The sequence below is a fragment of the Mixophyes fleayi genome, chromosome 9 (assembly GCF_038048845.1).
Source record: "Mixophyes fleayi isolate aMixFle1 chromosome 9, aMixFle1.hap1, whole genome shotgun sequence".
NCBI classification, from domain to species: Eukaryota; Metazoa; Chordata; class Amphibia; order Anura; family Limnodynastidae; genus Mixophyes; species Mixophyes fleayi.
In genome coordinates, this window is record NC_134410.1 from 117,555,853 (window position 1) to 117,572,731 (window position 16,879).

At 40.5% G+C, this 16,879-nt stretch overlaps 1 protein-coding gene across 21 annotated transcripts in view; it reads left to right on the forward strand.

Annotated features, from left to right (window-relative positions):
• FNBP1 (formin binding protein 1) overlaps positions 1 to 16,879 on the forward strand; it is a 120,879-nt gene that overhangs the window by 16,308 nt on the left and 87,692 nt on the right. For all 21 annotated transcript variants that reach the window (XM_075185201.1, XM_075185196.1, XM_075185199.1 and 18 more), the window contains exon 2: positions 16,608 to 16,723. In XM_075185201.1, the coding sequence (XP_075041302.1) occupies positions 16,608 to 16,723 (116 nt within the window). The remainder of the gene's footprint in view (positions 1 to 16,607; positions 16,724 to 16,879) is intronic.

Consider the following 16,879-nt stretch of genomic DNA (forward strand, 5'->3'; position numbering starts at 1 on the left):
GCCACATCTCCCTCGCAACTCTAAATCAAGTTGTTAATTTTTAATTTCCCCTGCAGCACAGAACGGGTTTTTCAGGTGCTGATTTCCACCCACCTGTAGTCAGCCCCTTTGAGCAGTAAGCAAGCAGGAGCAGGCTGCTGTCAGTGTAATGTAATGGATGAGGTGCACTGACATCTTAATCATACAGTCCTTCAAAGAGAAGAGTATTTCAATGCTTAAACCTCAAAATAGAAACGGAAATGAATCTCGCCATCTCTGAACTCGACCTGTGACGCCCAGTGTCACTAACCTGTCTGAATCAACAAGCACAGATAAGTTTTCGTGGTAGTCTGTTGAAACCCCTGACATTGGCCAGATGGCACGGTGGTGGGGGTCAGGCACAGACCGAGTGCTGCAGGCTTGTTGTTCTCTGAAGATGGAGGAAAGGATCTGTAAGGTACTCCTTAGTTGCACTCTACAAACCTAAACAACTTAAATAGATGTTATGAGTTATAGCTGTCTTTTACTTGCACATTTGTATGCAATAAAAAACATATTGCAAACGCCAGTGTGTACATAGCATTCGTTTCATGAGTGAATGCAGTATGTAAATATAGGTTTGGAAGAGAGAGCTATGCTAAGCATTTCAACTTGTGTAATAATCGACCCATAATATACCCACATTTAACATATGTCAGGTAGCATATATATTGTTGACTCATTTTATTTGTTGTCCTATCACTTCTATTAATAAACGGCAGCATCAGGATTCCATCGCCTTCCTAGTTATTGGGGGATGTAAAGGATTGTCCTTTTGTAGGCCAATAGGGCAATGGGAGATTGCTATTGGAAACCAGAGATCGGCTCCCAGTACTTCCAATTCCCCGTTGCTGCAGAGGATGGATGCCCTCGATGACACCGTGGGTGATCCAGGGAGGGGTCCTTACAATTTTTACACCTGGGTGGGGGGAGCGGCTGAGGAATTTTTATACAAATTGTGTTTTAATTTTTTTTTTTTTTTTTAACATTGTAAAATCTGCCACACGGCAGTACTGCCCCTTAGTACTGTGTACAATACTAAGGCATACAATTACAGTAAACTGTGTCTTTTATTATATTGAGTTCCAAGGTGGTCATACAATGTTCAGCAGGAGGTACTTCATTCATAACCGTAATATTGAAGCAATGGTGTCTCTGACCACTGTAGACATGAGAACTCCTCAACAATTACAGTTGCTGTAACTTTGTGCTTCATTATTTACCCATTATACAGAGCAGTGATGGGCAACAGCCCCCCCCCCCCCCCCAGCCTTCACCTGCGGCCAGCAGTTTCTTCATGCTTAATGCCCCAGCTGTCCTTTTCTTTGTTTTATGCCCTATTAGCCCCAGCTCTTGTTCTCTGCTTTATGCCCCACTGAGCTTAACACGAGGCCCCAGCTCTTACTGAACAGGGTCATAAAAGAGAGAATAAGACTGAGCTTATTCTTTGCCCACAGCAGCCATTTTCACACGTCACGTGACCTCCGCCACATCACGTGACCTCCACCACCTCTCACAGGTGCCTGCGGGACATCTGAGATCAGAGTAGGAGGGAAACCTCTCTCCAAAACTGCTTTGTGCCTTACACCTAACTTACAAAAGCTGGTTGAAAATCTGGTCACCCCAAAAACACATTGAATTTTTAGATTTGTTTGTTTGTAGCTTGATTATATTACATTAAAAGGCCTGCTCATATGTTGTTAAAGACTGTTATTTATTGGATTAAATGTTTCAACTGATTATTGATAACAGCATTATTGCTCTTTATTATAACCATACTTCAAAGGGGGGGATTCAATTGGCCACATTACTGTAAAAAGTACCGCGGCCTGTGTACTATTACCGTAAATACGGTAATGGTGCGCTTAAATACCATTATTACTGTAATTTCAACGCCAACTTTTTGCTCGCAGCTCCCTGAGCCGTGAGTAGAAAGTCGGGTTGATTTTATTGTAATAACGGTAATAGTTATCGCAGTGCTAATCTGGGGGGGGGGGGGGCAATTCAATTCCCCTCTTGCTGTTTTTTTTTATTAAATATCTGAATCTTCGTCAGGTAAAGATTGCTAACTTTTTCCTACCTTTCAATGTGATCTTTAGCTTTGTAGTGTTCACTTTTTCCAAGTGTTGCTTAGTGCTATATCTGTTTGTAGTTCTTTATCAACCGTCGAAGGCTTCACTGATCTATGACATTGCTAGTTTTAAAGGGAAATACTCTGTCAAACCTATTTTTACCACTATATGTTTTTAGACCAATTTTGACCTAAAAAAAATAGTAAAAACAAAATTAATCCCATATTCGAGAGATGGTTTGTTGGAAGTTCCACGATTGTTAAAGCAGTTCATGCATTCTGTCATATTTTCTAAAAAAATTATATTGATAATAGATGATAGTATTAATGAAAATGTGGGTGTTTTGTTAATGCCTGTGGTATAGATGCTGTTTTATTTCAGTAGAACCTAAGAAAACGTGTGTCGACTGCCGCTCTTATTGTTTTCGCCATAGCCTACAGTGTAGGCAGCCATTTTGTGGACTGACCCAATTATTTAAGGATCTGCAGCTTATGACTTTACTAAAAGCTAGTGACATCACTGAAGTATGATCACTAAGTCAGTAATGGGCCTCCACATTTGTGTGCTCTCCGTCATGCAGATGAAGTCATGTGACGCGGAAGTCACATGGTCGATGGCCAGTCTTATTCTTTGTTTTACAACAATGTGAGTTCAGAGATCGGGAGCAGCCGCCTGGGTGTTGCAGGTGAAGGCTGGCCGTGCCACTGGCAACCCGCTGGCCGCCTGTTGACTACCACTGCACTAAATGGTTCCTAGTGATTGATCTTTTGTCTTCTCATGACTACAACAAAATGGCTGCCTCCACTGTGTATAGGCAACATTGGGTATAGCACAGTCTTTACTGCACCAAACCTGTTGTACCATAAGCTATTGACGGATATCACTGGCAATTATTCCATTTTGCCCACAAGTGTAGTAGGGCAGCCCTGAAAGCTCATACCTCTGGACCGTAGCACATAGCCCTCATTGTTTGGGAAGGTTCTTTCATTATAAACTGAAATGTTGTCAGTAAGTGACATAAATGGTCTTTCTGTGTTACCCTAAAACTCATTCCATTATCTGCATAATGTTGTTTTATTCATGATTAGATGAAACAAAAGCTGTTTTCTCTGTGTCTCAGGTCAGCATTTCTGCAAATATCTTTCCTTTGCTTCTCCACCCACTGTCACACAGAATGCATTCTTCTGTATCCAGCCTTCAATTTTAGGAAACAAAGGAAGGCCTCTGTCTCTAGTATAGTTAGTTGGTAAATAGTTTGGGAGAGAACTGGGCTAGTGACGCGCCACTCTGCAAAAACGTTATTGTAATGAAAGCTGTCGGAACCTCTGTTAGAAAACCACTTCTGAAAATCAACTTCTACCACTTCTAACACCATTTACTGGGGCATTGTAGCATACACTGACATCAATAACGATTGGTGTGTGTTTTGTTTCTCTGCTTCAATTGGTTTTACATGTAGCGGAAAGAGAGTTTCTTTTGTAAACTTTCCTAGAGATTAGGGCTTGTTCACACTTGCAGTTTTCTTGGAAGAGCCAACAGTTCAGAAATAAACAAAAAAGTGGCTTAGTTGTATTTCTACAAGAAATGGAGATAGTCCTATTGTGGAGTGGACCAATGATCAGGAGAAACCGGCATGATTTTCCCTAGAAAACCTGTGTACTAAGAGTGAAGGAGCAGATGAATAATGCGGTATTGCATGCCTTTTTTGTCTGGTTTTGAGGTGTGACAAAAGTGGTTAAATGACGATTTTACCCTTTTCGTAGAAGCAGAGATGCATGTGTATATGACTGGAGTGGGTCTGCACTATCCACTGCGGTAGTGTCCTAGCAATTTGGGAAAGCCCAGATTGACATTCAAAGGTTTTATTGGCTTAATAAAGGGCCACTAAACTGGCTGGTGGAAGATATTTGTTCTACATATAACAGCCATCCTGTGAGTAAACCCAAGAGGTTTACTCACAGAAATATGGGGGGCCACATAGCAGAATTTTGTAGGGGGTCCCAAAATCTGTAGGGGGTATCAGATTTAACTTTGGCGCCCTTGAATGCCAGCTTGTGAGCATAGCATTCTGGGGCTTTAAATGCCTTGCTGTGTTAACAGCCACAGCAATGGAGGCTTATTAAACTCTCTGCTGACTACGTTCTCTGCACTGTTTCCCTCTGAGTGGGAGCAGTATGGGTGTCAGCTGCATGGCGCCCAGCAACTGAGGGGCCCGGATGATCTCCATCATCTGCTAGGCTCCATAGCAGCTGCTGCCCCATTAGATACATCCATGAGTAAACCTATAGAAGAACACTGCAGTCCACCTCTTATCTGAAGTGACTGAGAACAATAGTTTATATTTAGATTTGAAGTTCAATGTCAAACATTCCAAGTCCTGACAAGGTGCGGCAAGTTACATGTTGGCTATGGTTGCGCCAGTCCTGAACATTGAGCGCCGGGATCCGTGGTCATTGGATCAGATGAGGGCATGTACGTGTGGGGAGTGTGCCCAGAAATAATCTGGTTGATGTAGATGTTCAACATCTTGGTTAGTTTGGACTCAACGTGGGTAGATATTAAGCTTGTTTCCCTATATTGCTGATGATATGATGTGTGGACAGCAGAACCTATATTTTGAAATGTACTTAATTGCTTTTGTATTTTAGTTAAAGTTGCTCTTTAACATGATGTACCAATAGGAAGTTGTGAGCATCTGAACTTGTCTGCCACTTACAGCCATGGTTTTGCTCTTCCCCATCTTGAGTTGTACTGTTCGGTTATGTAATAAGTTGTACCAATTCCTCAAACACTAAAAAAGTTTCAAAAAAAGCCCCAAACAAAAACAATGGTGAAGTAAGTGGATAGAAGTCGTCTCATACCAAATTGTAATACAACGGTGGCTTATCTGAGCTATTAGAAGTCTTCCAATGCCGGGTATATACTCACAATCCCTCAAAAATAGAGATCCTATATAGTGTAGCATGTAGATGTTAGTAACAGGCAAATGTTTTGACACATGGACCTGATTATGTGTAGTAGGGAATTTAGATTATGGGCTTCAGTGGAGCAGGGACTGATATGAATAACTACATATCCTCGGTGCAACGCTATGTAATATGATTGCGCTATATAAATAGACTATAATAAAAGGTAACTGCCTTGCACCCTATAAGAAGATCAAGGGTGTTTTTTAATAAACTTCCTCCAACATCATCCAGGATACACTTGAAGGGACCCAATTCATTAAAGCTCAGAGAAATTATATAATGTAGGAATATCAAGCTTATCTAGATAAATTAATATATTCTCATCTGATTTTGATGGTCCTATGTTCCCCTAGCCACACAAGTTTGTAGGCAATAGTCCAGGGAACGAATCCAGAACCAGCAGCAAGAAAGTAAAACTATCTGTAGAAACCCTACGCGTTTCACCTGGAGAGACTTCTTCTGCTGATATAGTCCTGAAGGTGGATAGATGAAGAGTGATTAGTCCACCTTTTTATATAGTTCTCAATGATGTGATTCTCAATCATCACGTCCTTGTGCAGAACCTTGTGTCTTCCTAAATACCCCCCCACCCCTCTCCAGTCACCAGCCGAATGGTCTTGTTGCTGAGTTCTAGAGTCTTCTGGTCATTAATGAAATGTACTCGTCTCCTACGTGTAGGGAAGGCTGATATTTTGATGGCTGAACCAGTATTCATTAGAATGCAGCCTATGCTTCAGGGCTTGTTCACACCTATTCGCTTTTTTTCTTTTTAGGTTTTCTAACGTTCGTAATATCACTTACTAAGACATGGATAGATTGCATTTCATAACGGTCGGTCAAGCCATCAAGATGGCTGCCTCCAATCTGTGCCTGAGTGGGGGATTCACCTATTTTTTCCTAAGTTGCAAATCTGTTTTCTCTTGTAGAATTGAAACAATCACTTGGGGGAGATTTAGATTTAGGGCTAGATTTACTAAAGGGTGGTTTGCTCAAACCACCGCCTTTTGGCTAACCGCCGGGTTTACTAAAGCCAAAACCTCCGTCAAAATTCCAGAAATGACATTTTTCAAAACCACCACTTTACAAACCGCCACCCCGATTTTAACAATGATGAACATACAAACAGCCGGATTTACTAAGCTGGATTTTCAAAACCGCCGCAAGAACAGCCAACCAAATGGCCAAAATAAAAGAGGTGGTTGTGAATGGCGAGATTGCTCAAACTGCTGCTGTTTGATCTATTTTGCCATTCAGAACATAAGAGAAGCACCACTGACATTTAAAATATTTGGAAAATCATTATTTATTGATAAAGGGACAAAATTAATTTAATAACTTATGGGGGAATTTATTTTTTTAAAGATTTTTTTTTTTTAAAGGGACACTTATAGTATTATATTATGTGGGAAATGAGAATATATAATAACTGATTGTTAATGGTGGATATAATTATTTATATTGCACAATTTGTCATTACATATTGTCCGAATAATATAATAATTAAATAATTTTATCCCCTTAATACAATGACATTTTTTTTTTTTAAATTAATTTTTGCCCCTTAATCAATAATTCTTGATTGCCAACTTAATTTAAATGTCAGTGGTGCTTCTCTTATGTTCTGAATGGTAAAATAGTTCATACAGCATGTTTAAGCTATCCAGACATTCTGAAGCAGGTTTTAAAACTGTCCTGTCCTGTATTCTGGATGGCGGTTTCAGCCAAACCATCGGCGGTCTGGACAAAACACCAGTCATTTTAAATTGAAGCCTCAAGCCGCCCTATAGTAAATGCAGCGGTTTGAACCACTCCTGCCACCTAATTTGATTCTTAGTAGTTCTAGCCCTTAGACTTTTAGCTGGGGGCTTTCACGGGGGGTGGGGGGAGTAAACGGAAAATAAATGTTGATCTTTTTACTTGTGTCCTAGTGTTTACTTCGGAAACCACTTTCAAAATGAAAGACTTCTAAAACACCCAACCCTTCCATGTATATAGCTTTTATCTCCGGATTGTTCATCAGCACAATACATGTTTGAAGGGCTTTAAATTATTCATGAAGATGAAAGAAAACTGTTAGGTTGCCAACTGCTAACACAAAAGTAATATGTTGTATAAGACGATCTCTACCCTAATGAATTAAAGCCCCCCCCCCCCCCAGTTTTTCCCCCCATTAGCTATGACTGTAAATTGGCAACACAATATCATGCGCAGTGTACATCATGCACGGAGAGGCGATGCAGTTTTATTGCTCCAAAACAATCAGTCACTTGTACATTTTCTGTTTCTTTGCTTTGCAAACAAATGTCTGATATTTGCCAGCTAAACATGAATCATTTCCAGATTCTCTGTGCCAATACGATGATTAATGATTTTGGAACCTCAACTCTTAGAAGCTTCCCATTAGTGGCTCGAGATGATCACACTCGTATAATGGTCTCTGAAATCTTTAAATACCTGTAGAAGAAAATTAAAACAATGTCCGAATTGTTCCAGCGGTCTTTTTATGTCTATATTCAGTAGTTACCTTTTGGCACCTATGTACTTTTGTTTGCATACGATTGGCAAAATAAGGATGGTCTGGTATTTCTTGGTAGATGGAGATTAATGACGTCATTTCTAATACACTGTGAAAACAGCGCTTTTAAAGCGGCAACAGCCATATCCACTGCCTGGATTACATTATACAGGCAGCGGGTCCGCCCATTGCCGCTTTAAAAGTGCCATGTTGACAGTGTGTATTACAAATGATGTAATTTCTTCATGTACATATTAAAGTCCGATTTTTCATGTGTAGATAATTATTGGTGCTGGACATAATGACTGCCAGCTATATGGTAAGTCGATATTGTCATCTTGTCGCTATTGTACTTTTCAGTGGTGTTTTGCAGTTATAAACTCTATCGGCTTTGTCAGTGCTGTTAATTCATATTACACCCATCTATATGATAAGGCTTGGGGTTATTAAGAGTGATATAATGTAGATGTATTAAGAGCATGGCATGGTTTTAATAATGTGGTGGTGTTTTTTTTTAAAGAATTAGAGCGAATTATTAGAATTCATTTGTCTTGTTTTCTCCCAGGAGACAGTATTACACCCTGTCCCTCTCACAGTCCCTACTTTTTCACTTTCACTCTGATTTTGCCATAAACAACTAACATTCCCTATCGCCTGTTAAAATAACTAGTTGCAAGTGTAATATTAATACCATACTTGCCTACTTTCAGTCGGCGTCGTCCGGGAGAGGGGCGGGGCGCCCGAATAGCGTCATGTTGGCCCCGCCCCCACGAGTAGAATGACGTTTTGTTGCGTGGGGCCAAAATGACGCGATTCTCTGTGAATTGCGTCATTTTAGCAAGGGAATTGTGGGATGCGGGAGAAATGCCACCTCTCCCGGGAGACCGACCCGAATTTCGGTAGTCTCCAGGACTTTCCGGGAGAGTTGGCAAGTATGATTAATACGAGATATAAAGTTAGCTTGGTATGAGGATTTTGTTTGGGGAGATGTTGATGGGTTAAGAGACAGGATTTGCAGTAAGTTTTGGGCGTACATCCTGTTTTGGTTTTTTTTCAGGAGGTTTGCACTTATTCTGCTACCCGCTCTATTCAGATTAGGGACTCTGAATTTAAGGGGGCAAGTAGGCGGTGCCCAAAAAAAATTAAAAGAAAATTGGAGCTGTCTCTGCCCCCCGGTCAGATTGGTGCCTCTCTTACCGTGTTTCCCATGTTCTGACAGCCATGGATTAACACCTACTATAGGGCTCCATAAAACTTGCTTCAAACTACATCATTTTACGATAATGTCTAATATATGCACTAAAGTGGAGCTTTCTATTATGTCGTCTGCTGCTACAGCCCACGCGTCTGATAGTGAAATTACGTCCATCAATCAACAGTTGTTGCTGGGAAACTACAAGGGAATAGTATTTTACTGGAAGCAAAATAAATCTGTGCATTCATGAAATAGTATCCAGATATTTTAAAACCATTAAGGCTGGGTACACACTGCAGGTTTTTCACCCGATTATCGGGCCAATCTCACGATAAATTAACTGTTCGGTCCGATTTCACATTAGTGTGTACGGTGCAATGATCATTTTTTCATTCCAAAGCTCAGTATCGTTTGATTTTATAAACGGACTAAAAATCTCTATGAACGATGTTGTTCCAATCCTGCAGTGTGTATGCACTCAGGACCGGCAGTGTCCATAGATCTCTATGGAGTGTGCAGTGTCAGGATCTTTTCAGCTGATGGTTATGACAGATGAAGAGCACAGATCTGACGGTAAAACGTGTATAGTGTGTACACAGGAATCGTTATGCTGATCAGGACTTTCAGACGTTGGTAAAATTGATATCGATATCACATCGGGAGAAAGTTTCAGTAGTGTGTACCCAGCTTAAGACCGTTCATAAAATCAGTATAGTACTGACTGCCCCAACAGAGGTCTGTCCTGATTGGTAGAAATTAAACTTAATATTTTTGAACATGACTTTGAGATGATGTCAGAGGGCCTGAGTCATTAAGGAGACCAAAGCATTAAGAATGAGTAACTTTGCACCTTGGAAAAACCATGTTGCATTGGAGGGGGAGGTAAACTTAAAATGTGGGGACAGATTTATAGTTGGGGTAGGACATGTCTTAGATCACCTCTAACTTTCAGTGTAAAATTGATGCTATCAAGTATTTGTGTGCTAGATAAAAAAAAAACAGCCAGTATTTAACTTATGTGCAAAATAATAAACTCATTAGCACCCCTTACATTGTAACATGGTTTGTCCCAGAGAACATTTACACTTTTTTTTTTTTTTATTTTCCTTAATGACTCCAGCCTAGAGTTAGGTTTTCCCATTTAGATTTTATTTTGTATCCTAGAATACAGACAGGGGTCATCTATCTATTTATTATAGCAGTACTTCCTCCTAAAACTGGCCATTTATTTTCGGTTGGCATCTGCTAAGATGAGATAACATGCAGAGTTCTACTTATCTTGGGTCTGGCATCGCTTTGGTCCAGCAGGCCCCCTGTGAAGGCTCCATCAGTTCAATGCAGGCTCCTCTCATCTAGTACCGTTGACCTGATTACAACAAGCAACTGGGTTGTAGTTGGCCTCTCCTCCGTGATCTTTCAATTCGTGCAAATGGAAGTTAACGTGGGAGAAGCTACGACAACACCATTATATACATTTATAATGACTCTTCTTGGTAGGAGAGAGAAGAGTGGCGCTAGCTCCATCCAATATAACATTTTACTTGGTCGTAGTTCTCCTTTTTAAGGATTCTCTTGTAGTACTATTTTCACAAGTTTCATTTGGCAAGTGGTGTAAGTTACATCATACTTGCCTACGTTGGGCAAGTTCTTTCCAAAAGAGGGGCGTGACTGGAGGGCGGAGTGCGGCCAAACGCGGCATTTTGGCCCCGCCCCCGCAACGCAAATGGAGCTTTGTCATGGGGGGATCCAAAATGTCGCGATTCGCCGCAAATCTTGTCATTTTGGGGCGGCAGTAGCGGGATGCGAGAGATTTGCCTGCTCTCCCGGGAGTCCGTGAGACTGACCCGAATTTCGGGAGTCTCCTGGACATTCCAGGAGAGTTGGCAAATATGAGTTACATTGTTGAAAATAAAAAAGCTTTGATATAATAAGTGGATGCACAGACTGGAGACAATAACTCCTATGTGTGTGCCCTTGACAAATATACTGTTTTTATATTGGGTTTTGCTTGCATAATGCATTTCAGAGCATATTGTGCTCTCGGGTGTCCTGCTTGTTGGCTACACAGCCATATATTGCTTTGTCATAAGATGTTGAGCTATACCGCGCCTAACTGTTGTGTAAATGATCTCGTTTTGCGGTGAAGGGAATAAATCTCGGTGCCAACATTTTTATGCCATACATGGGTGTAAAAGCCCGCAGTGGGGTAGCACAGAATTGGACAGACCTGGGGTGTTCCTCGTCTACTTTTGCACCAGCAAACAAAAGGAGATTTCCTTTTCTGTGATGGGATTATTTAAATGACAGAGGGGTGGAGAGGGCACTTTACAGGGGAAATCCCTTCTTCCAGGTCTCATCCTAGCCTGTAAAAGGGCGCAGTTTGGGCACTTTCACCTATTAAATAAAAAGCTTCAAAGAAACAAAATGGCCACATGTAAGATAGACGTCCCAGATTCTAGCTGTCGTTTATTTAGTTAAAGATAGTGGGGTTAGTTCAGCGCTCCCTATACGAGATGTTGATGTAGCAGCCACTAGGGACGGGGAATTGGGGACTGGATGGAAGGGTGGGGGGCAGGGAAGAAGTGACGGGTAAAGTGTAGCTCAACCCTGTTAATCAATGGATATAAATTTCCACATTGTTTACTGTAATGGCTTTTGAGTTGCAACTCACCATTTTTGTAATTAATAAATGACTACTACTTATGTTCACTCTGTTAGCATCATTTTCTCACAAGCGCCCAGGGATTGTATATGTTTTGGCGTTGTTTATTTAGTACATTCTACAAAATGACAGCTACACATTGATTGGTTGCTATAGGCAACATCTCCACTTCAAACCCGCAGTTTAGTAAATATACCCCTACAGTAGGTAGCTGATTGTCTTTCTGTTAGACTTTCGGGAGTCCGTGTGACAGCTGTATATTGCAGCCCATCCCAGAGTCACAATTAGAAGATGACTCGTATAGGCTGAATGTCTGTTTCAGCAAAACATTTTCTTTGCTGCCAATTAAATTATATACTTACCTCTTATTATAACAGTGTGCTTTTTAGATCAACTTTTTGTTTTATGTTTAGTGGTGAGATAAATGCAGCAAGTCACATGACCTACGGTCATGTTGATTTTTCAAAGGTAAATGAGAAGCCTCATTAAATATGTTGTGATTGGTAAGAGCATCTTTTCGGTTTATATTTTGTATTGTGTTGGAGCTCTGTTATTTTTCAACCAACTCTTTTAGTTTTGGCCTCCAAGTTGCTGTGAGCATCCAATTGGCTTGAGCGAGAGGTAGTTTATTCACTGGTTCCTGTCTACTCCCTTGGATCCAGATCGAAAATTCTGTTTTGCTCAATGCAGCAGATGTGTAATCCCAACAGCTGTTTGTGTTTTGGTGCGGCTTTACCTAATCATCGACCGCAGCTCTGATGAACCCCGTCTTCATTTCACAGTTTCATATTATGTAGATTTGAGGTTGATTGTTTTTAACTCTCCAGCTGGTTCTAAGCTACAACATCCATCAACTTGACCCAGGTGCCAATTTGTTGTATAGCTGTACGCTGCTGAAAATGTCATCCGGGAAATATTAGGATGCGGTTGGCTTGGTTAACAGGACAGTTACCAATAGAGTGATCCAGTATTGAATGGAGATCACGAAGTTAAACCTCAATCTTGTCTTTCACTTGTTTACATAACGTGCTCTTCTGGGTCGCCTAAAGTATTCGTTGGTGCCACGCTGCCCCTCTGCACACTAGTGATACTTGACTGATTCAGACAGGCAGTGGTGGTGTTGATATCCCTCCCCTGTGTATAGGATTAGAGGTATGAAGGGTTTTGATAGAGCAGGACACAATAGCAGAGCAGTACTACTGAAGGCTTTGGTGGAGTCAGTGGATTGAACGAACAGCACCCAGAGACGGGTAAGAGATAGTAATTACTGTTTAAGAGAGTGTCCATTTTAAACCGTCCCTTCTGACCCCCAATGTAGGCGTTGTGGGGGAGGTGTCTTTTTTCAGTAGCTGGGAGCCGTATTGCTCTGTAAAATCGCAGCAAATGAGAACTCGGCCCATTCACTTCCGTAAATAAAGGTGAAGATATCTGATTGGGGCATCACATCACATTCTGCCTCTGTTTGCGTGGGTTTTCTCCGGGTGCTCGGTTTCCTCCCACACTCCAAAAACGTACTTGTAGGTTAATTGGCTGCTATCAAAATTGACCTTATTGTGTCTGTCTGTGTGTGTATGTTAGGGAATTTAGATTGTAAGCTCCAATGGGGCAGGAACTGATGTGAGTGAGTTCTCTGTACAGCGCTGCGGAATCAGTGGCGCTATATAAATGATGATGATGATGATCCTGGCCTTGAGTAGCAGAAGGGTTCCGGAGGAGAAACACACCCTGCCTTATATGTTACATATGGGGAACGTCGGAAAGAGGAGACTTTTTTTTATAAGTGGACATCCTCTCGTCTTTTGGCTGCTAGAGGACGGTATCTTAACTGCCTAGGACATGTACCAGTGTGTAATGAATTCAAGACTACAGTATACCTTAACAAAGCGCAGGTAACCTGCGTGCAGCGGCTGCTAACTTTGAATTTCTAACACCTTTTTTGCAAACATAAAAGCAGAACCTGATTGGATGATTGGTTCTTGTCCAATAAGGGAGAGGCTACAACGTCCAATAACCTTTTGTTCCCCTCTCTTATTTAATGGCTAGGGTCCAGTCATTGGAATGGCACTCCCATCAAAATGAGGAATTGGGCAATTTTCGCTTTGCTTTTCTATGTTAATTAAATATTTTCATCTTTATATCATGATTTGGAGCAGCTATATTGTTACTGAAACATGAATCATAGGGGTAGATTTGTCAAACCTTCTAAAAACGAAAAATGGAGGTGTTGTCTATAGCAACCAATCAGATTCTAGCTGTCATTTTCTAGAATGCACTAGGTAAATGATAGGTAGTCTCTGATTGGTTGCTATGGGCCATACATTTTCTTTTTCTTTTTATAATGTTTATATAAATCTACCCAATAGACTCCATTGGAAGAATGTTTCTAGTGGCCAGATAGCCATGATTTCACCAAAGCATAACATTTGAAGAAAGCATTTGTCAGACATAGAGCTTTTAATTTATTCAGCAAGACAAGCTCAACAAAATAGCTCATGATTCTGCATAATGTCCCTTTTAAATCAAATTAGCTGATTGGATGATCAACTGTTAGTGTGTAGATTTAATACAAGCAAAGAAAATCTGTGTTCCGAATCATTTCCTGTCCCCGAGGACGCAGGATAGGTCATAGCTGACAGTGATGGGAATCCTCCAGTGAGCTGATTTTGGCATTGACTCAATGGCCAGCGATTCTTTTGAATACATTCTTTTAAAATAAGCTAAGCAAATGGGGTCTGAGTCACTGGGAGCTAAGATGTGGGTGGTGGGAACTATCTGAGTGTCACAGATTAGAGGCCACATGTAATGAGCGTTTTACTGGAGCCCAGACTGTAAGTTTATAGTGGTAAATAATATTTATTCTTTGCTGATATTCATAGGGAAGACGCATTAAGGTTGTGGAGAATAGAGATAAAGTACAAGTTGTAGGATTTGTGTTTATAGACTTAAACGTACCATTATTATCCAGAATCCACCCACAGTTCCTGAAGCGCCGTTACATAATAAAACAAACAGATCCAAGAGGGTGATGACGGCCCAGAGTGAGAGTTTATAGTTTAAGGGGAAAAGTGGGACACGTGACACCCAAGGTGTGAAAAACAGATTGACAGCGTTGTAAAGGGATGGACTAAGTCATACAGGGTGGACTAGGAATCGGGGTAAACTTTGAGTTGAGGAGTTTTAAGCAAATACTATATAGAATCTCTGTACCATTGTCGTAGAGACACTGGGTCTGATTCATTAAGGAAAGTAAAGCAAGAAAAATTAGTAACCTTGAACCTTGGCAAAACCATGTTGCTTTGGAGGGTGAGGTAAATTTTAAAATATTATTGGTAGATTTATAGTCGGGATAGTGCACGTCCTAGATCAACTTTAAATTTCAGTGTATAAATAAGTTATCAAGTATGTGCGTGTTACATGAAACAGCCAGTATTTAACTTATGTGCAAAATAATAAAGTATTGTGCACCCTTTGCATTGTAACATGGTTTTGTCCAGGAGAAAACTTGCTAATTTTTTTTTTTTTGCCTTACTTTCCTTAATGAATCAGACCCACTGTGTAAACCCCTGTAGATGTGAGTGTGAGGAAGCAACAAGAGAGGTGGTGAGTGGATGGGAGAGTACTTGGAGATGAGGCTGCTGTTCTTTCACTATAGGTCCGAGCATTAAATACTGTTTGGGGTAATGGGTAACCTTGTTTATTTTCAAATAGATTGTGTACTGCCAGCTAATTATTAATCTGATTTTATTATTAATTTTTTACGCAGTTGAAAAGTAATTAAAAGTACATTATATTAAAGATGAACCAATGTTTGCCCAGCAAATTTACAGTTAAAATAAGTTAGCTTAAAATAATAATAATTACAGATAAGAAATAGAGTAAAGACATTGGAAGGTCTAGTGGGACATTTGGACTTTTTATTTAGAAGAAAGGGTACTTGTTCATTATACTGGCGCTACTTTAGGATGAACTAGTGGAAACAACTTCAGTTGTTATCCCTTCTCCCCCTGATATTAGTCACTGCACTCCTCCTGTACTAGTAATTAGAAGTTGCTCACTTAATGTTGCCATATTCCTGTGAAATTCTTACTCCTCTATGGCTGTTGAATTAAAACAGATGTGTAAACTGTAGTTTGTGACTTTCTTTTAATTGATTGCATCCCTTATATAAAATATGAGCATCAGATCATAAATCACAATGCTATGGAATTTTCTTCATTTATAGCAGCTCATATTAATACAAAACTGGCACTGTTCAATTATTTCTCAGTATTTTTTGTATTTTTGTTACATACAACCCCTTGTCTAAATCTTCCTGTCCCTCTTTTCTTCCAAAAATGTTCCTTTTTCTGCTGTTTAGGTCCGTACGGCTCTTGTTGACTCCCAAAAGTGTTTGTCTGGCTTGAAGATTTATAATATCTACTCCTTTTTAGTATGTTACCCAAGTTGTATGCTAGATCATATTAAAGTGTCCACATTGGTGCAATCCCTCACCCCTCTTTACTAGTAGCCATTGTTAGGACCTCCGAAACACACTGATTTACACATTGAAGAGTAGAGAGCTGTCAGTGTTGGCAGAAGTGGATATATGTGTTCAACTCTACTAGGAGTAGAAGGAGGAAGTGAATGCTGCACCTGATTGGACAGGAGTTGCAGACATCCAATCAGGTGCAGTGTTAAGTACACACCTCCTGCCCTAGCAGATTAGATGGCTCAGGTCCTACAGACAACCGTTTGACAGCTCCCTTTTGCTAGTTTAAAATCTAGTCTGTGCCCATTTTTGTTTTTGGGGTGTGTTATTGTGTAATTGGACATGACTGTGTCAGTGATCGAAATACAACACAACACACAATGTAGTACAATGGAGTCACAATACCTGCAGAAACCCTTGTGTGACTTTACCAGCTCAGCTATTCCTTGTAATTATGGTAATGCAGTAAAGTGTGTGGTTCCGATATGTAAACAATATTTAGCATTGAATTTAGTGTTAAACGTTTCCAGCTGTTCTTTACAATACCATTAAAATGCATTTCCAGTTTATGGCTGCGGGGTTGTGTAACACACGTGTGCTCTTGGCAGCGTTATTTTGGCACTTTGAAACTTTGGGAATGTTTTCCTTCTATGCGTCACGTCAGAACATAGCCACTCACTTCTTCTTTCTTTCTTCACGTTCTTACAGGATCAGTTTGACAACTTAGAAAAACATACACAGTGGGGAATTGAAGTGCTGGAAAAATACATTAAGTTTGTGAAGGAGAGAACAGAGATTGAAATCAGCTATGCAAAACAGCTGCGGTAAGTCCTCATTCTGTCCTATGTAACCGTTTCATGAATGTATGTGATAAGGAATACGCACCCGGCTGATGCACGGTGACCATATTGGTGCCATCATGGATATTCTCTTGATTCTTTCCATGTGGTAGAACGGCAGTGATACACCACACCGTGGAC